This window comes from Mesoplodon bidens (assembly GCF_964165515.1).
Source record: "Mesoplodon bidens genome assembly, chromosome: 1".
In the NCBI taxonomy this organism is placed as follows: domain Eukaryota; kingdom Metazoa; phylum Chordata; class Mammalia; order Artiodactyla; family Ziphiidae; genus Mesoplodon; species Mesoplodon bidens.
In genome coordinates, this window is record NC_138176.1 from 202883784 (window position 1) to 202906008 (window position 22225).

At 39.9% G+C, this 22225-nt stretch overlaps 1 protein-coding gene across 2 annotated transcripts; it reads left to right on the forward strand.

The window, feature by feature from the left end:
- Nucleotides 1-639: 639 nt before the first annotated feature.
- Nucleotides 640-7282, forward strand: DMP1 (dentin matrix acidic phosphoprotein 1; the record flags this gene model as incomplete). Of its 2 annotated transcripts, XM_081243485.1 has the most annotated exons (5): nucleotides 640-693; nucleotides 1181-1228; nucleotides 3749-3781; nucleotides 3963-4010; nucleotides 5915-7282. In XM_081243485.1, 5 exons carry the CDS (start codon nucleotides 640-642, stop codon nucleotides 7280-7282), a joined length of 1551 nt encoding a protein of 516 aa, XP_081099611.1. The 2 variants fall into 2 exon arrangements, with proteins under 2 accessions (XP_081099611.1, XP_081099612.1); XM_081243486.1 differs by lacking the exon at nucleotides 3963-4010.
- Nucleotides 7283-22225: the final 14943 nt, after the last annotated feature.

Below are 22225 nucleotides of genomic sequence, written 5' to 3' on the forward strand. Positions count from 1 at the left end.
GTTAGTGAAGAAATGTTTACAGAGCTCCTCATTGAAAAGTTTTCAATTTATCTCTTCGGAGTGAGGATTTTTTTTTTATTTTATTGGGTTCTGGGTTGGTTATTGGTTATTGAGATATAATTCACACATCGTATACCTCACCCATTTGAAGTATACCGTTCAATGGTTTTTCATCTATTCACAAGAGTTATTCCACCTTCACCAAAGTCAGCTTTAGAACATTTTCATTATGTTCAAAATTCACCCCTTAGTTGTCACCCCAACAGCTCATCTCCTCCAGCCCAAGGCAAACACTTACTTTCTGACTCTCTAGATTTGCCTATTGTGGATTTTTCATATGAATGGAATCATACAATATGTGGTCTTTTGTGTCTGGCTTCTTTCATTCAGTATAATGTTTGCAAGGTTCTTCTACTTTGTAGCATGTATCAGCACTCCATTCCTTTTTATGGCTGAATAATACTCCACTGTATGGATAGAGTGCATTTTGTCTATCCATTCTTCAGTTGATGGACATTTGGATGAGTTTATTTTTTTAAATAGAAACAAGGTGCTAAAAAGTTGAAGCTTCTATATTTCTTGAGGGTGGAGAAAAGCATCTTCTGTCTCTCATCACAGGTAGAGGTGACATACCCAGCAATGAAGACCAGCATCCTGCTTATGTTCTTGTGGGGATTGTCCTGTGCTCTCCCAGTAAGTATCAGGGTAGGGATGCATGAAAAAGAAAAAACTGTTTATACTAAAACTGCACAAATTGCATTGGCTATAAGCCAAAGTGGCTGTGTATGTTCCAGTCAGATGAAAATGTAGCTTCTTAGGAAGCTCTTTTCTTTAAAATATCATCCGAATCATTCCTTGTTCTGTTCAGTTGCCGTTCATATAGTTAGGCTGCCCATGTTTCTTCCTCATAAGCAGTGGTTCTCAAAGCGTCATTCCCCCGACCAGTAGCATCAGCACCAACTAAGACCTTGTTAGAAATATAAGTTCTTAGGTCCTCCATCAGACCTACTAAACCAGACTCTCCAGGGATAGGGCATAGCAATCTGTGTTTTAACAAGGCCTCCAGGTGATTTTGATGCATGCTAAAAATTTGACGACTACTGCTCCTAAGTATATGAAGTGTTAGTAGCTGCTGCTTTGGAAATTTCTGTGGGCTGACCACTTGTGCTGAATTTTCTAGGTAGCCAGGTATCAAAATACTGAATCTAAGAGTTCTGAAGAATGGAAGGTGAGTAGAAAAGATTTTTTTGAAATATTTTTATTTTAATATGTTATTAGTATAACCAAGATGGCTTCATTGCAAATGTTGAAACTACTAATGACTTAATGAACACATTAATAACCTAAGATATAGGGATAAGGGCTATAATTTCTAGTTCTTATAAGAAAATGTAGTTCATATAATGCTTCAACTCCAACTTAATAGTATAATTTGGTGAGGAAGCATTTTCTCCTTTAGCTTTATTTTTGTGATTGGTCTGGATAGTAGTGCAAGGGGATGGATGACAGTGAACCAAGATTGTCCTTGAAGGATTAGGACTAGAAGTCTGTTTTATCAGATGTCTGGTAGGCAGGGGGTTAGGAGATCAAATCCTGGAAGGTGAGAAGAGAAAGAAGAAGGAGAGAATGCTAGAGTCTTCGGGATGATAGCTAATGTTTATTGAGTGTTGGCTCTGAATAACTCAATCTTTATTAACTCTCAATAGCTCAACAACCACTGCCAGACATGGTTCTGTGTGTTTTGCATGTATTAACTTTCTCAATCTTCACAGTACCCCTAGTGAATTAGGTGTTGTATTTTCTGTGTTGAGACACAGAGAGTAATAACCTAGTCTGTCTAGGTTATGTGGTTAATTACTGTTAGAGCTAGACTTTGAACCCAGGTCGCTCTGACTCCAGAATTCATATTCTTTACTGGGGTGTTACAGCCCTCTTGGGAAGGGGCCAGGTCTAGGTAGTCAGTAGCTTTTCAAGATTGGAACTACAATCTTCACTCTGTATCCATAGGGCATTAGTTCCAGGACCCCCTCGGATACCAAGATCCATGGATGCTCAAGTCCCTTATATAAAATGATGTAGAATTTGCATGTAACCTGCATACATCCTCATGTGTACTTTAAATCATCTCTAGAGTACTTATAATACCTAATACAAAGTAAATGCCATGTAAATATTTGCTGGAGTGCAACAAATACAAGTTTTGCCTTTTGGAAACTTCTGGAGCTTTCTTTCTTTCTTTCTTCTTTCTTCCTTTTCTTAAAAATATTTTTGATCTGAGTTTGGCTGAATCCATGGATGTGGAACCCATGGATATGAAGGGCTGACTCTAGGAGTAAGGGTTAAAATCTCAACCGAAATCAGAATGTTTTTTCATTACCTTGTTTCCTGCTGGCTTTTACGTATGACACAGCTAGGGCCCGATGATATCAGTGATGGCCAGATAATGTCAGAGGCCTGAGATGGGGTCCTGCCCCTGCTTGAGGCTGGAATAGATATTGCAGGATTTCTTACATGAACTTTCATCAGGAATATCCTTAGGCTGGTTTATTTAAAAGCAGCTGCTGTGGATCCCTTCTTTCATTCAGCCTGAGTACCCCAAACACACTGTGTTCGCAAGTCTAGCCTTGGCATGAGAAAAATACCAATGTCTTGCTCCCTGCCATTCCTAATTCCAGATGCTAAGTGAATGGGGTAGAGTCTGCCATGGTGCCTGCTGCAGTGTCACAGGGCAAAGACTTTAAGTGATGATAGGTCCTTCCTCTAGGAGCTATCCCAGCCCAGCATTGCTGAGAGGATTTTTGAAGACATGCTGACAGCAGCTACTCTCTGCTCTACTCTGCACCTTGGGGCTTCATACCCATTGCTCAGTGGCTTTGAGCCACATGGGATTTGGTATTTCATCATGTTCAAGGCTAGGGGGAGAGTAGATGGGGAGAGGGCACCAGAGGTGGTACAGGCATTCTTAGAGATCTCATCAGATTAAAGAAAGTGAAATAAATCAGAACTATGACCAAGTTTCAGATTTAGCATTTGTTTTTTTGGTGATCTTATGTCTCTCAAGAAAGGTTTAATGGCTTTTTCAATTCAGTTTTGTCTGCTATTAAATTTTATAAAGTAGATGTTCTCAAAATGGATCACTTCTTCAGCTTATATCATATTGAATACTTTTCAAGATGCTTCCATAGGCATTAGCCAATTTCATCCTCACAGCAACCATGTGCAATAAGCACAGTGGTTGCTAATATTCTTAATTTATGAATAAGAAACTGACATCAGATAGGTGAAGTGAATTGTGCAAATTCACATAGAGTGACCAACCATCGCAGTTTACCTGAGACTAGATGTTTCCTGGAACACATGAATTTCAGTGCTAGCATCAAGACAGTTTTCAAGGCTAAAACCTAAGCCAAGGAGCTAACTGAGACTTAAATCTGGGTTTGTGAGTTCCAGTGCTGTTTTTTCTCTCTTACATTTCCTCTAGGTTGTATATTTTTCTTCAAAGAAATTGTATTTTTGTCTAAGTATTGGAAATACAAAAATCTTCTAGGTTTTTTATATCACAAAGTCTTTTCAGGCCACTGGTCATCTGACATTCATTGTTTAGCCATTTCATTATAAAATAGCATTAATATTCATGTGAATACAAAATATATATCAATATACTAAAAAAACCTAAAATTATCCTAAATGTTTTCAATGATATGATCCATCTGTGAAAGAGTAACTTGCCTTCCTTCCTTTTTTACAGGGTCATTTGGCTCAGGCACCAACACCACCTTTGGTAACTATCTCATTGATTTTTTACCATAAACAACTCATGAAATCACTTTCACACTCTTATCATCATCTCAGGCCATTTGGAAAGTAGTAAATCCAAACCACAAATGATTGATGTGTGTCCTATTTTTTCCTTTATTCGGGAATTATGAACATGAAAAATAAACATTTTTTTTTCTTTTTAGGAGAGAAGTGAGTCATCAGAAGAAAGTAAAGTTAGCTCAAAGGAACAGGTAATTAAACAAACCTTTCTTAACTTTCCAGGCTACTTAGGAATCAAAGGAAATGATGTTATATTAAATTACCTAGTGACCATTCTAAATATAATATTTTCTAACCTTTGGTTATGCTGGCTAAATTGTCCCATAAAATAGGAAGGGAAAAATGAGTGGGAGAATTCGGAGGTAGACATGCTCTTCATTCCATATTTATCACTGGGGCCAGATGATAGACACTGTGGCCCTAAATGTCCCTCTAGTTAAAGAGAACACACATACACACACACACACACACACACACACACACACACACGGTCATAGACTTTGTAAGACAAGAAATAGCTCACTCATAAATCTCAATGTTGGTTTCACAATTGGAGCAGTTCAGATCAGGCAAAGAGTTCTGTTTAATTTGAGATGCCTTCTGGGCCTGGAGACCACCTCTGGGCCCGGAATCCTGTTGGAGGAGAGAATAGGAGAGCCCTGAGGAACCTTTAAGGAGACAGCTGCTTTAGTCATGACATCTTTAAAATAGTCTCATCTGTGGCCCTGGGAGAGAGAAAAGCTGACTTAGCTTATATCCCTTTAATAGAAAACTTGGCAGCTTCCTTCTTCTTATCCTCTTTCCTGTCCCCATCTTCCCTCTCCCTTCCCCACTCTTCTTCTCCTCCTCCTTCTTCTTTTCATTTTTCTAAGACAGTGTCATCGCTTTCTTAGCTGTCCTATCATTTTGACCAATCTCAACCCCGAGGGGCTCCAGACATTCTAGGAACCAGGTTTCTCCCTGAAACTTTGACCCATGTTGCATTCTATACTCACTCAGAGTTGGAAAATGAATTTAGGCTTTTTACCACTATTTACTAAAGATTGTCAGAGGAACATTTTACAGATTTATAAGCGTAGAATTGGGGAAATGCTCTTTTCTGGGGACGTTGTGATTTATAGCCTCCGTGTCCTCTGGGCTCTCAGAGGACGATAGCACCTTGGGAGGGGTGCAGTATGTGCCTATCGAGGTTAGGAAAACTAAATAGATGCTCAGTTCCAATGGATCAGGGTAAACCCTAGCTATGGGAAGAGGTGTCATCACCCTGTAGTCCTGACTGGAAACTCAGACATTGATGAGTAGGGACATGTGGGGAAAAAAAAAAAAGTTGGCAAGAATGTTCTGTCATAGGATATGGTAGAGAAAGCAGATTTTTCCACAGCGTAATGAATGAAGATTCACTCTCCTTCCTTACCTGAGTAGAGCATCCAGTTGTTTTACTTCTGGGGATCACCTCTCTGAGTTCACACTTAGAACTAAGCTGCCTTGGTGGTCACACTAGTTACAGTCCTTCAGCTAAGTCTTCTACAGGCAACTCTCTGCCTGTGCAAATGAGTTATAAACATGGTTTTGGTGAGATTTATACCTTACTACAATATTATGCTTTCATTTTAGCTAAAGGTTTCATCCGCCTGCCCTAATACAATTTTTCCCCCAGAGTTGATTAGAAAAAAAAAATTTGAGTCATTTTAAAAATCACCTGATATTTTAAAAAACTGTGTTTTAAACCAAAAAACTTGATGAGTGAGTATTATAAACCAATTCTTTAATTTATAAAAAATTCTCTGAAAGTATCCTTTAAGGACTCACACTTAAATATTGAGTTCCATAAATGTGATTTCTATAAAACTTTTTGAGAAAATTTTTGCAGCATTAAGTGAACTGTGCCTATGTAAAATGGAATGACTTGACTTTCAACTGTTCTTCCTTCCTTTTTAACCCCTGGTTGAAACATTATTGAGCCATAAAATTGGCTCAATGGCTTTGATGAGGGACATAGGAAGACGAAAGCAAAAAGAGCCTAGATGGGCATTAAATAACACCCTTGAGAGCAGCTCCTGGGGCACTAACCATGTCTGTTAACCCCAAACTCCAGGTAAATGAAGACCCCAGTGACAGCACTGAATCAGAGGAAGGCCTGGGCCTTGATGGTCAGCAATACATTCATAGACCAGCTGGTGGCCTTTCTAGGAGTGGAGGAAAAGGAGGAGATGATAAAGATGATGATGAAGACGAGAGTGGAGATGACACCTTGGCTGATGATGACAGTGGCCCAGGACCTGAAGAGAGGCGAGGAGGGGACTCCAGACCCGAAAGTGATGAGGACTCCACTGACACCACACACTCCACAGAGGATAGTGTCCCACAGGGGGAAGACGGTGCTCAAGATACCACCAGTGAGAGCAGGGACTTTGCCAGTGAGGACAAGGGGCACAGCAGGCCTGAGGGAGGTGACTCCACTCCAGACAGCAAGAGTGAAGAGCACTGGGTGGGAGGCGACGGTGAGGGAGTTAGTAGCCACGGGGACGGCTCTGAGTTTGACGATGAAGGAATGCAGAGTGATGACCCTGACACCTTCAGGAGTGAGAGAAGCAATTCCAGAATAAGCAGTGCCAGCATCAAGTCCAAAGATTCGAAAGGGATCAATGAGCAAGCAAGCACTCAGGATTCTGGTGAAAGCCCATCAGTGGGGTATCCCAGTAGGAAATTTTTCAGAATGTCTCGCATCTCTCAGGAAGATGGCAGAAGTGAGCTTGATGATAGCAACACAATGGAAGAAAGCAAGAGTGACTCCACGGAATACCCCGGCTCCAAAGAAGATGGCCTCAGCCAATCCAGGGAACACAGCAAGAGTGAATCTCAACAAGAGAGCGAGGAGAATCAGTCCCCAGAAGACAGTCAGAACGCCCAAGACCCCAGCAGTGAGTCCAGTCAAGAGGTTGACCTGCCTTCTCAAGAAAACAGCAGTGAATCTCAGGAAGAGGTAGTGGGTGAGCCCAGGGGTGACAACCCCGATAACGTTACCAGTCACTCAAAAGATCAGGAAGCTAGTGACTCCAGTGAAGAGGACAGCTGGGATAAACCCTCCGATTCAGAGAGCAGATCCAGAGAGGGGCAAACTGACAGTGAATCCAGTGAGAGCCTCAGATCCTCGGAGGAAAGCCCGGAGTCCACTGAAGAGGAGAACAGTTCCAGCCAGGAGGGCCCCTGGTCTCCCAGCACCTCAACAGAGAGCCAGAGCCAGGAAAGCCAGGACAGCCCGTCTGAGGAAGAGCAGGACAGCGATTCTCAGGACAGCAGCAAATCAAAAGAAGAGAGCAACTCAACTGACAGCACGTCAAGCAGCGAGGAAGATATCCAGTCCAAAAACACTGAGATAGAAAGCAGAAGATTAACAGTCGATGCTTATCACAACAAACCCTTCGGGGACCAGGATGACAATGACTGCCAAGACGGCTATTAGCATGGGCGTTCCTGAGTGCCTCTCACATACACGTGTCTTGGGGGTTGGAGACTAGGGAAATCATTATAACTGTAATTTATTGATGTTTGTATCAGAAGAATAACCAGAGACCATTCCTTTATGAAAGGAAATACTGGACATTATACTTCTTTCTAGGATGTCACCAAACCATAGAGGTTTCAATCATGGGGAATTTCACTAGAATATCCTCAATGAGACCTGAAGCAAGGAAAGATGTGCATTATAGCTTCACAGCTGAAATAGATCCTAACTCATTAACCTAACACACAGTTACTGAGATTCTGTTAGGTACCAGGCACTGTGCTAGGTGCTGGGGATATAAAGAAGCTTAAGACTTGTTTCTTGCTCCTGAGGAGCTTATGGAGGGATAAATAAAGCTAAAGAGGGATACATATGACAGAAGCAAGGATTACTATTATCCAGTGTGTTGGGTCCTATAACACAGGTATGAACAGAACATACGGGAGCACAGAGCGGGGACCAGCTTTGCCTTAGAGAATCGGAGAAGGCTTCACAGCAGAAAAGACACTGGACTTGGAGCATTGCATAGGATTTCTCCATTTAAGATAAGACAATTCTATTTATTCTTGGTATAAGCAATAGAAAATCCTGCATGAATAAATATTTAGTTTGTGAAAGCACTTTCAAATTATGGCACAGTGAGGTGTTTTGGATAAGTAAAACTTTGTTTTTCAATTAATTTATTTTTTTCAATGTTTTTTGTGGAACTCCAGTGGGCATCACCTCCCTGACCACTGGTGATGATATGGAGGAATGGTTTGGGGAGAGTAGAAAAAGAAAATTCCTCTTTAAATAACAACTTTCAGCTTACTTTTTTCTAAGATCAGTCTATGTGCAATGTTAGAAAAACTGTTCTCAGAGTCCTTTGCCTGTGTCGCACGTAGCAAAATTGTGTGTATAGAATTCAATTGATTTTTGCCAAATACCCTTTGAAATGTTACCTCAACATAAAATATTTGTTTTGTAATAAAGATAATAATATCCTGAAGAGGTATGTGCTTATTTTTTATAGTGATGTCAATTTTTAGGATATATTTATATGAAACAACTCTTCCTTAAAAGCATTGCAAAATAGTCTATTAGCTTTCTCCCATTAAAACAAAAGATTTCCTTAACTTATTTCCTGAAAATTTAATTTTACTTATACTTCAGGCAGCATTTTGATAAAGTTACTTTGCATGTTGCTTATGATATTTCACTAAATATACCTGTTATAGATAAGGTTAAAAAAAGGAAGCAAACTCTCAGCTTTTGTATAAGGCCATGCCAAAAGTTCATGGTGTTTGGGTTTAACATTAGTTCTTGCTGGTCTCTCTGACAGTCATAAGTGTAAACTCTGGCAACTACAGGGACACATATTCCTCACAGTGTATTTGTTTGAAGAAAACTACCTCACCTCAGCACTTCCACATTTCAAATGTGTTTTCACACACACTGCCACTAGAGCACATCAAAATTCCCCTACTAATTCATTCAGAGAATCAAGAAAACTTCCTAACCTTCAGTCTGACCCTTCCCATCCTTCACATAGCTCTGTTCCCTCATAACTCAAAGCTATGGTCTCTTGCGGAGATAAAATATATATAGTTCTCTAAGCCTCTCCCTTCAGATTTTAATTCAGTAGATCTGGAGTGAAACCCCAAGTTCTGTATTTTAAAAAGGAGCCCAGGAGATTCTGAAGTAGCCCATCTGCACACCTACATTTGTGTTCTCTGACTCTCTGGATTACTTACCTGGCTTTATTAACCTACAGATTCCTACCAACCCACAGCGTCTTCTGAGGAGAACTGCCCATGGTTGCTTGAGACATAGGTGACCAGGTTCTAGCCACTCCAATGCCCCACCTCATCACAGGTGATGGTGTGTGATGAGCACCCAACCCAAGGGTAGTTGGCCAGCAGCCTCAGAGGAGGCATGTCACAAAGGCTCTGCCTGAACAACAATGATGGTGGCTTGGGGTCTAATCTGATTTTCCCTCTCTGTAAATTTGGATATTTAGGGAGAGAGATGTCAGAAAGTGGTCTGAACAAAAACAGACAGGAAAATACAGAGGAGCAGGAATAAGCAGAAAGCCTAAGTCCATTAATGCTGGAGCACAAAACTGAAAATTATTGAACTCCTGATGCTGGGGGGGAAATCGTAATCCTCTTGCTCTCATGCTTGGATCCTGACTCTCCTCTTGCCTATCAGGCCTTCTTGGATCCCTGTGACATTCTTTCCTCTTAAGTGCCACCTGTATCCTTACAATACACCCACCTTTCTGACGTCTTTGTTCCTTGCAACCAAAAAGCCTAATGAAATCAGACTCATGAACTTAGGTCATGTAACCTCGGAACACTGGCTAACTTAACAGCTAAGTGGAGGAAGTACTGGACAACATAGGTGGACCTTGGGGAGTGAAAAAGAAAACAGGGGAGAAACACATTCCAAGCAGAGGGAACAGAGGAGAAGATATATGGAATTGTTTATGGCACATCAAGGTATGATTTTTAAAATCTGGTGTCACCAAAGCATTCGGAAGAGAGGAAGAGGGAAGGGAAGTGATAAGAGAAGAGACTGGAAAGGCAGATCGTGATCTAAAGTGAAGGCCTCTGAATGCCAAATTAAGGAGAATAAACTTCATTTTTATGGAGTGCCTTCCTGGCACCAGGTTTTCATGTATTATATATCATACATATCACAAACATCTTTCATGGATATTACAAACTCTCTACCCCTTAAAAATATATATATAAAAATAAAGAAGAGCGAATGAAGCACAGAAAAGCTAAGTTAATTATTCTAGTTTAAAATCCAAAAAATGACAGAGCCTGCTTCCATTTCAGTTTGATGATGAACCACTGAAAGTTTCAAACAGTGGAATAAGATTCATGAGTCTACGATTATGGCCTTATCTGCTTGAAATATAAGTAAAGGAAATGCTATATTCTCTGCTTGTTCTCAGCATGTAAAGAACCCAAGAGCCTCTCAGTCATTTTCTAATGGCTTATTTTCCTAGACCTGCCCCTTTCAGTGGAGAAATTCATTCTTATTTCCCACAAAATTTCCCATGTAGATCTATGTCACAGTGAAGATTACTACTGAAGATTTTGTACGAGGAAATATCATAGTGATGCTGGAGAAGCTAGGAATATTGGTGTCCAGAAAAGGAAGCTTATACTGAAGTCTTTAGGAAACATGGCTTAAGATGCAGGAGAACTCATTCAGCCTGAAAGCCACTGATTCTACTACAAAGCCTTAGACACTGTGGCTTGTACTGCTGATTCCACTGGTAATGACTCTGGATGCTGCTGGTAGCACTGGTACTATTACAATAACACTGGTACTGCTGACCCCAGCTGTCACTGCTGCCAGAGACCATTCTCCACGGACCCTGCTGTGTTATATCACTAGCTTTCAATTCGAAGTTTGTGGCAGATGCACAAATCTCTCAGAGCCTATACTAAGTGCCCATGCAATAGTTACAAGGGGCCCTAGAGAGAAAGTATCTTGCATTTTCAGTTTCAATATCACAAGGTGAATTTTGTCTCTCATCCAAACGTATAAGGAGGTAATATATGTAAGAAGGTGCTTCAGATGCTGCGTGAGCAAAAAGATTGAAAAACATCCTACTGATGGGAAGAAGGTCCATGTCCACGCCTAAAGGAGGAGTGGCATTAATGTCACGAGAATGACCAAGTCAACTGCCAAGGCTGTGGTTGGGATTCATGTTGGTGAAGATGGGAGAAGTAACACTAATACCAAGGGGAATGCATGGACCACCAAGGAATTCTTTTTTTTTTAATTAACAATAATTTTATTTGTTTACTTTCGCCTATGCCAGCACACCAAGGAGTTCTTACAGGGAGCAAAGGAGCTTTGAAATACAAGGGAACTAACATCATGGAGCATCACTATGCTCCAGGTCCTGTGCTAGGTGTCCGCCTTGGGCCAGAGCTCCAGGAATTCCATTGGTGGGTCCCAGAGAGAGGGATTAGTGATTTTATTTATACTTTCCCAGGCTTCTGTGGAAGACAGAATCAAGACACTCTGAAACTGGGCTTCGTGGAGGAAGGTGTTTCTAACGCCCCTAAAATTATTTGCTAAATCTTTGATATATTTGAGTAGAGGATACACGATTTTCATCAGATTCTCAAAGGAGTCCATGACTAAGCTGCCAGAATCTATTCAATTAAGTAAAAGAAATAACACTGACAATCATATAAGATCTGTATGAACGCTATTCTGTGGAACTATTGTATTCTGTAAAAGCCCAAGTCAGTGCTGAGAGTATTAGCATAATTCATATTACATGCATCACTTGCTATGCATCACTTGCATATCATAGCTAAAGCTTGTATAAAGGAAAATAGTATATCATAAAATATCTTTTTGATCAAAAGAATACAAATTTTAAACTTCTTAAATGTTGATATAGAACATATAATGAAAATAAATTTTTTCAAAGTAAAATTTTAAACCATATAGTTCCTTTGCATTCCAAGTATATTTAGATTCTGGACTGTATGTAGATGTTGTAGAAATTGAGATTTATCCCCAATGTCCATTTTCCTCTTCTTTGTATTAGTAATAAAAATCTTTGGTTTTCAGTTGAGCACATGGCTGCCGAGATGGAGCCTCCATTTCTCAAACTTCCTTGCAGCTAGGCATGCACATGTGGCTAAGTTCTGGCCAACAGCATGTGAGCAGAAGTGATGTGCTTGGCCTCTTTCCATTGGCTAGAAATTGGCAACTTTAGAAAGAGTTTCCTTGTACCAAAAGGTACCCTCCTCCTCGTTGTTTCATGAGAGAGAAATAAACTTCAATATTGTTTAATCCTCTGTATGTTGGGATTTCCACATTACAGCAGCTTAATCTACATCCTCATTAATATATGTATATATTCAGAGGCTATATAATTTACAGCTCTCACCAGAAACACTGAGTTAGCTTTCCTTTATTTTATTTTTTTAAAGATCCATACTTTTGACCAGATTTAATAGCTTTATTTATTTATTTATTTATTGGCTGCGTTGTATCTTCCTTGCTGCGCATGGGCTTTCTCTAGTTGCAGCAAGCAGGGGTTACTCTTCGTTGCAGTGCGCGGACTTCTCACTGTGGTCGCTTCTCTTGTTGCGGCGTACAGGCTCTAGGCGCGCGGGCTTCAGTAGTTGTGTTGTGTGCGGACTCAGTAGTTGTGGCTCGCGGGGTCTAGAGCGCAGGCTCAGTAGTTGTGGCACACGGGCTTAGTTGCTCCATGGAATGTGAGATCTTCCCGGACTAGGGCTCGAACCGGTGTCCCCTGTATTGGCAGGCAGATTCTTAACCACTGCGCCACCAGGGAAGCCTCACTTTCCTTTACTTAATCATTGAAGAAAACATGTTCTCCAACTGTGCTCTCAGAAAATCGTTATGCATCCTGAGTAGGTTTTAGTATTAGTTAGATTAGATTAACTTTTAGACTGTGAATTTACTGTTAAAGTGAATGGAATATTTAGCTTTTGCAAATATGGGTAATGAAGAGAATATCCCAGTATATAAACTATTCTTTGGGAATAAATAGAAATTTTATCATTTCACGAAACTGCTAGGTACCATTTGGTAAATTTCTACATCTAGGACTGAAATTATTGGTCAGAATTTCAAGTTGAGACATTGATTACTCAAGTGCAATTTGCAAATCTGGCTATTATTAATTAATATAATGAAAATGAGGTAAGGCTGTAAACTTGCTTCTATTCCATTGTACACTGTCTAATAGCACTGGTTCTCAGCCCTGGTGCACATCAGCTGAGGAGTTTTTTTTTTTTTTTTTAAAGTCTTTACCCAGGCTCCATCCCAGAGAATCCTATTTAATTGGTCTGGGATTAGGCTTCAGCACTGGTATTTTTTTAGTCTTCAGCAATTCCAAAGCGTAGCCAGCATTGAGAACTCTGATATAATATAGTGGTTAATTCTGCAAACTTTTGGCCATTCTTTGGTTCCAGGCATAGGTCTCATTTTGGAAGGAAAACACTAACCAAATTCCGACCCTATTTAATATGATGAGTTGAATGCTTATGTCAATTACACAGGCTTGTCTGCTTCCTCTACCAGCACATAAATGGACCCAACATTTGAGTGACTGGAGCATTTAGCTCTCATCAGCTCCCGGACAGCGACTAGTTAAGACATAATCAGTCATCAGAAAAAATGTAAGGCTCTTTTTGCTTTTTGGTAAACTGCCCACCCCAAGGCCATTCAGAGTATAGGATCTCTGAGGTTTACTCTAGTTGGCTTTCTATCAGCATCTGAATTGTCATCAAAATAAATCTTACTTAAGCTCGTGAATGGTTTCCCTCTGTCCTTGCACCATAGTACGACAGATGGAAGAGATTATAGCAGGAGAAACATCTACAGACTGTAGGTCTCACGGTCAGACACACAAAACAGCCTCGTTTTCCCTTTTTTGGCACAGATCATGACTATTATTTTAAGCAACTGAATATAAACATAGTGTTTGGTTAGAGACCTTATTGTGTAACTGATATGAAAGAGACTATTACCATCCTTTCACATGACACAGGTCATTCTTTATGAATTGTACATCTAGCAGATTGTCTGGAAGTCCCCCATGGGGAAGAAGGGAACTAGCAGAAGGGAGGGCACAGGAAGTCTGTCTGGGACGTTGTCACTGGGACCACATCCACACTCCACCCCACACAGAACTTCAAAGCTGTCTCGTCTCCTTCCTGGAGTGGGTGCTTCCCTACTCCCATCCTATTCCCCCACTCCCACTGTCAGTACAAGCTATGGCAATAAATAGGGAGCTTACATAGGTAGAGAAAGGACAAACTCTGCTATGCTTTAAAATGGTGACAATATTACTAAGAGAAAGGTTTTTTTTGTCCTTTAGATGTTTCCACTCTGAGGATGGACCTCAAAGTACACTGTCCTTTATCCTGCCTTATTCAGGACTTAAAGGATATGAATTACTCTCCCTACTTGTCTCTGTTCCAGCTTCACTAAGGGGGAAATTTGAAAGAGTCAAATGACTCCAGGGGATGAAAAAGGTCTAAAATTATGAGGGGGTAAAAGGAGAGGAGAAAAGAGGAAGGCAGAGAAGGGAGACCAGAGAGAAGGGACCCCCTTACACCCATGGGAATTGTATTCCATAAGGGTTGATAAATGTCTTGAAAGGCAAAGTAGAGAACTGTTTTCACTGTCCTTCAGAAATTGTATGTATGCTTGAAGGGGTAATGTTAATCTTTTTTTCTGGAAGTGGACCGTACCTTCCTGACTTCTCAAATACTAAGAGGAGTAAGGGGGACACAGTAAGTCGGAGGGATTATGGCATCTTGAAATATGGTCCACTTGAGGTCAGAAGCCAAAAGAAGGTCCTACACAAGAGAGTGAGACAGGATGCTTTGGACCTTGGCCAAAACTAGGTTCATGTGTTTCAGAATCTGATATAGAGCAGGGGAACCATAGAGATGATGTAAAAGTTTACCATCCTCTAGAAGTTCACCCTAACACGATTTAAACATGATGAGTTTCCATCAAGGGATGTATAGTTTGACCTCCTGGCCACCACTCTGTAAGCATGCATATCTTTTCCATAGTTGCAGTTATAGTGATTTTTAATTTTCTCACTTAACATATTTTTTTATGTTTTACAGTTTCAAGTTATCATATCTTTCCTCTTTTTTCTTTTTACTATTTGAAATGAAGCAATGAACAACTTTATGCAAATATCATTTGTTACTTATCAACCTTAGATTGATTATCCACTTTAAATTCATCCATTTCCAAGAACAGCCATGAAAAATTTTTCCCTAGGGTAAGACACCTTCTAATTTAACTACACGTATTCTTCCACCCAGTCTGAATGGAGAGTTATATGTGTCTTTTTAACCTCCCTCTATTGAAATACACGTTCAACTAGGCTATAATGCTTGAGTTAATATTGGTAATTTAATGGCACCAACTAGAGTAAAAATGTAAATTATCCTGAGAAGAGCAATTCCTAAACAGCAGCCTTTCCAGAGTTCAAGTCTAAGAGTCATAATGTAATAGCATTATGACCTAAAAGATAAGAATTATCATTAAATACAATTGGGATTTATTTACATTTCTTTAAGAACAAGATTCTTTAAGAAAGCTTCAAATCCTGAAGCTCAAGAATATTTGGGTAGTCCCACTCTGTAACTTCTCTAACTCCCAGCAGGTGGCAGTGTTGCTCGCTGCTGTGGTCCCCGAGAGGCCAGAAGAGTCTGGAATTCAGAGCACAGGTGGATGGGTTAACCCTGGACAGAAATGCGGGCAGCTCTAGCATTAGAGCTAGATGATGAGTGTGATAGATGGACTTGATGATGTAGGACATTTTGAACGGGCTTGGAAGGTCCAGTAGGATTTTGGGGGCAGATTAGAATATACGTCAGGAAAGATTTTAATTTAGATTTTATATTCTCAGATTAACAACTCAGTAAATTGCCTTAAATTTTGAAACTTAATTTTCTTAGAACCAGCTCTAAACTGGCTTCTTTCTCCTGGCTGAAGCACATAGTGAATCTTATAACCTTAAAAAGAACCTAAGAGACAATTTTCTTTCCAGGAGGATTAGTTCTACTTCTGACAATTTTCCCTACGCCCAACGTCACAAACCTTACCTGAATTGTAACGGTATTTAACACTCAGCGGAGATACTAATAAGGTCCCTTTAAATATTGAAAATATAATGGAGTCAGGCTTCAGTCCAAATATTCTACTTTTTTCCTTGCATAAATACAGACAGTGTGCAGGACCAAATTGAGTTCTAGATATGAGTCCAATTTTGCTCTGTTGAACTAGTCACTTATCTGAACCTCTGTTTTTACTTTAGTTTATTTAAGAAACATTACCAATACTACTGAAGTAATTGGGATGTATAGGTTGGGAAGCCTGATGTGGGGCTCAGAACCTTCACTCCAGTGGGTGGACTTCTGTGGTATGAGTGTTCGCCAGTCTGTGAGTCACCCATCCAGCAGTTATGGGATTTGATTTTACTGTGATTGTGCCCCTCCTACCATCTCACTGTGGCTTCTCCTTTGTCTTTGGATGTGGGGTATCTTTTCTGGTGAGTTGCAGTGTCTTCCTGCCGATGATTGTTCAGCAGTTGGTTGTGATTCTGGTGTTCTCACAAGAGGGACTGAGCGCACGTCCTTCTACTCCGCCATCTTGAACCAATCTCCTGTACATCTTCTTTATCCATTCCTCTGTCAATGGACACTTAGGTTGCTTCCATATCCTGGCTATTGTAAATAGTGCTGAAATGAACATTGGGGTGCGTGTATATTTTCAAATTATGGTTCTCTCCAGATATATGCCCAGGAATGGGATTGCTGGATCATATGGTAGCTCTGTTTTTAGTTTTTTAAGGAACTTCCATACTGTTCTCCATAATGGTTGTACCAATTTACATTCCCACCAACAGTGTAGGAGGCTTCCCTTTTCTCCACACCCTCTCCAGCAATTATTGTTTTTTGAAGGGCTGCTTTAGTCGGCAAGGAGGATTCCGAGAGATTTGGTGGTTTTAGCATTCTCAACATGGTCTGTTCCTGCCCAAATGCTCTCATACTGTTTCAGAATTCCATTTTTCCCCAACCAAGGCCTTTACCTTAGTGTACCTTGATATGATTACTATTTAATTGGTTTTTCAAACTCGGCAATCTGTACAATCAGGTCTTGGTTAAGATCCTTAGCTACGTCTTTCTTACGGCTACGTGAGACAAAGATTTTATTTAAGGGCATTATAGAGAATTTTAGGTTCTCTCCCTAAACATTGATTTGGATGTTTAAGACTTTAAGTTTAGGGACTTCCCTGGTGGCACAGTGGTTAAGACATCATGTTCCCAATGGAAGGGGCCCGGGTTCGCTCCCTGGTCAGGGAACTAAATGTCACATGCATGCCTCAACTAAGAGTTCTCATGCCACAACTAAGGAGCCCACCTGCCACAACTAAGACCCAGAGAAACCAAAGAAAATAAATTAGTTAATTTTTTAAAAATTTAAGTTTAGGGCTTCCCTGGTGGCGCAGTGGTTGAGAATCCGCCTGCTGATGCAGGGGATACGGGTTCGTGCCCCGGTCCGGGAAGATCCCACATGCCGCGGAGCAGCTGGGCCCATGAGCCATGGCCGCTGAGCCTGCCCGTCCGGAGCCTGTGCTCTGCAACGGGAGAGGCCACAACAGTGAGAGGCCCACGTACTGAAAAAAAAAAAAAAAAAAAAAAAAAAAAAAGATTATCTTTTTAAAAAAAACTTCCCAAGGCAGTCAGAAATAGTTATATCAACCCTATAGATTTGTCATTATCATTGAAGCTATAACAATGTGTCCAAGCCTTGTTCTCTGTTTGTACTCTACCCCATGCTATGGTTGGTGATAATCTGAGTTAACATAATGCCTTTGTATGCTATAGCTTACCCATGGCACATTTCCTCTTATTAAGAGGATTGTCAGGGGCTCGTGACAACCAATCCAGAATCTACACTGAGAGTCTATTTCCTGGGGTCACATGGGAACACGTCAGTCTATGCTCAAGGAGGAAAGAGATGGCACCCTTAAAAAGATGCAACTAAAGAGAACATAATGAAAGGATAGTTTACAGATGTATGGACAGGGGTAAAATACAGCAAGGGATGGTGAGGCAGTTAGGTGTTTGCAACAATGAGAAGTTGTTACCACCCATAGACCTGAAGGCTCAAGAGGATGAAATAGTGTTTTCAAGCCTGGGAAGAGGTTGCACTCTGGAAGAGAGGCTGTCTGACACAGGGTGACTGATAGGCTTTGGCAACTGCTGTCCAAACCACAGCAGGACAAGGAGACAGTGGGCAGATTAGTACACTGACCTCTCTCTCCGCTCACCAGCTAATCTCCTGGTCTGCTGCTTCTCATTGGCCAAAACCAAAAGGTAAGGAAGCAAGGATGATGTGGACACTATCAGTTATAGGAAAGTCATCCCTCTTCCATTTCCAGGTAAAAGGAAATGGAGACTATGGCAGCCTGAAGTATTTTGCTAAGGCTGAAACTTTCTATATACATATGTGTGTGGGTGTGTGTGTATATACACACACACATATGTATATATAATACATGTTTACATATAAATATGATGTGAACAATATCTTAGGCACACTCTCAAATTTCTAAACCTGTTTATATTTTCATCAGTCTGTTAAAGTTTTTGGTTAAAAATCTGCAATATTGACAGATAAATACAATAGCAAAGGATGATACAGAACGAAGAGGTGGGAGAAACGACTAGAGAAACACACACTTTAAAATGAGAGTTGGCCCGTGAGCCACAACTACTGAGCCTGCGCGTCTGGAGCTTGTGCTCTGCAACAGGAGAGACCGCGACAGTGAGGGGCCTGCACACCGTGATGAAGAATGGCCCCTGCTCGCCGCAACTAGAGAAAGCCCTCGCACAGAAACGAAGACCCAACACAGCCAAAAATAAAATAAATAAATAAATAAAAATTAAAAATGAGAGTTGAGGGCTTCCCTGGTGGCGCAGTGTTTGAGAGTCCACCTGCCGATGCAGGGGACACGGGTTCGTGCCCCGGTCCGGGAAGATCCCACATGCCGCGGAGCGGCTGGGCCCATGAGCCATGGCCACTGAGCCTGCGCATCCGGAGCCTGTGCTCCGCAACGGGAGAGGCCACAATGGTGAGAGGCCCGCGAACCGCCAAAAAAAAAAAAAAAAAAAATGAGAGTTGATCAAGTTACAACTCTGAATTAAATAGCCTGACTGCAATTTGACCTTTTCAGTTTAACTTCCTTGAGGGGGAAAGCTCAGGAGAACATTTACCTATAAATACTTGAAAATAATGTTTTCACAAGCATAAATTAATATAAAACAACTCGAAAGGTTTCACACTGCACCTGAAATGCTCCTGTGTTTAAGGGAGTTAAGATATACTAGTTGGGGGAAAAACATGTTTTGAAGCCGATTTATGTTTGGAAGACACTTCAGGGACTACCTCTGTAATCCAACAAAACCACTGTCTCAATAGTAGTTATACTAGCTTACTGCAAGTACCTCTTTAAATCTCTCATCTAAATATAGACCCATGCTGTTTTCCTGTAACCTTGACTGATACATTTTGATGAGGTGGAGAGAAAGATTAATTTGTAAAAGGTTAAAGAGAAAATGTATATCTGGGGTAGCCAAGGGTCTCAGAAAGATGAGAACATGAACTTCTCTCTCACATTTCCATTTTGTACTTCTACTTTATATATATAAAGATTACTTTACACTTATAGCCAAATGAAGTGATGGCTAGGAAAGGATAGATTAACTGGGAAATTCATGAATTGCATTTTGTTTTATCATCCAATGCATCAATATTTGTGACACTGCTTAATCAATGTGGTAAACCATATTAACAAACTGAAGGATAAAAATCATATTATCATCTCAATAGATGCAGAAAAAGCTTTCAACAAATTTCAACACCCATTTATAATAAAAAACCTCTAGAAAGTAGGCATAGAGGGAACTTACCTCAACATACTAAAGGCCATATATGACAAACCCACAGCCAACATTGTCCTCAATGGTGGAAAACTGAAACCATTTCCGCTAAGATCAAGAACAAGACAAGGTTGCCCACTCTCACCACTATTATTCAACATAGTTTTGGAAGTTTTAGCCACAGCAATCAGAGAAGAAAAAGAAATAAAAGGAATCCAAATAGGAAAAGAAGAAGTAAAGCTGTCACTGTTTGCAGATGACATGATACTATATATAGAGAATCCTAAAGATGCTACCAGAAAACTACTAGAACTAATCAATGAATTTGGTAAAGTAGCAGGATACAAAATTAATGCACAGAAATCTCTTGCATTCCTATACACTAATGATGAAAAATCTGAAAAAGAAATTAAGGAAACACTCCCATTTACCACTGCAACCAAAAGAATAAAATACCTAGGAATAAACTTACTTAAGGAGACAAAAGACCTGTATGCAGAAAACTATAGTTTTCTATAGGTAGTATTGACATTTTAACATTAATTCTTTCAATCTATGGGCACAGAATATCTTTCCATTTATTCGAGCCTTCTTTACTTACTTTCATCAGTGTCCTATAGCTTTCAGTGTATAGGTCTTTCACCTCTTTGGTTAAATTTATTCCCAAGTATTTTATTATTTTTGATGCTACTATAAATGGTATAATTTTTTGATATTAATACAGACATTCCAGCTTTCTTATGCTTAGTGTTTCATGGTATATCTTGTTTTCCATCCTTTTATTTTTAACCTATGTCTTTATATTTGAAGAAAATCTCTTAAGAACAGCATATATTTGGATATTGCTTCTCTGTTTTTTAACTGGTTGTCTAGTATTTCTACATTTAATATAATAATTGATATGCTTAGGTTTAAGTCTACCATGTTACTATTTGTTTTCTATTGCCCCACCTATTTTTTTCCTTTTCAATATTTTCCTGTCTTCTTTTTTTTAATTTTTTAAATTTATTTATTTATTTTTAGCTGTGTTGGGTCTTTGTTGCTGCACGTGGGCTTTCTCTAGTTGCGGCGAGTGGGGGCTACTCTTCGTTGTGGTGCACGGGCTTCTTATACCAGTGGCTTCTCTGTTGTGGAGCACGGGGTCTAGGCGTGTGGGCTTCAGTAGTTGTGGCATGCAGGTTCAGTAGTTGTGGCTCATGGGCTCTAGAGCACAGACTCAGTAGCTGTGGCGCACAGGCTTAGTTGCTCCGCAGCATGTGGGATCTTCCCAGACCAGGGCTTGAACCCATGTCCCCTGCATTGGCATGTGGATTCTTAACCATTGTGCCACCAAGGAAGCCCTCCTGTCTTTTTTGTAATTGAGCATTTCTTAGTATTACATTTTAATCTCCTCTTTTGGCATATGATCTCACTATTAACCTATTACAGTACACCTGGAATTGATAGAATAACACTTCATATGTAATTTAAAAACCATATATAAATATACTTCCATTTCCCTCTCCCCGTTTTTTGTGCTATTTGTCATGTATCTTACTTCTACACATTACAAACTCCACAACAAATTATCACTCATGTTTCAAATAATTCGTTTCTTTTTAAAGAAGTTAAGGAAGTAGAAAAATGTTTAGTGTTCTTTATTCATTCATGTAGATTTGAGTTTCTATCTGGTATAATTTCCCTTTAACCTGAATAAGTTTATTTAACATTTGTTGCAGTGCAGGTCATCACTTTGGCTATCTGAAAATATCTTCACTGGAGTTAAGTTTTCATGAAAAATTTTGCTTGCTTTAAATTCTAAATTCATAGTTTATTCCTTATTTAGCATTTAAAAACTGCCATTCCATTGTTTTCTGGCTTTTATTGCTTCTGATGAGAATGCAGTGGTTATTCTATTGTTACTTTCCTGTATGTAATACGTCTTTTTCTTCGGAATGTTTTGAATTTTTTATTTTTAATTTGGTTTAAAGCAATTGTACTACAATATGCCTAGGTGTGGTTTTCTTCCTGTTTATCCTGTTTGTGGCTCATTCCTCCGTCATGGTCAGAATAAGTCGAGATTTTCAAAATTAAGTTTTAAAATGTTCAGTTCTTGCTGAGGAGATGAATAGATGTCCTCAGAGACACTAGTTATTTGGTGATGGACAATGGTCTCTGTGTTTTTTATTTTTTATTAAATTTGGGGTTTCTTTTACTATTATTTCTTTTAACATATTTTTTTTCCTGCCAAAAGTTCTCTTCTACCTCTGGGACTTCTATTCCACAAATATTAGATGACTTTACAATACCCTGCAGGTCACTGAAGCCCCGTTCATTTTTTTTTTTCAGCCAATCTTTCTTTATTGTGTGTGTTTCAGTTTGCAAAGTTTCTATTTAACCTGTCTTCAAAATATTTTCTTTTGTAGTATCCAATCTGCTGTTTCGCCCAATT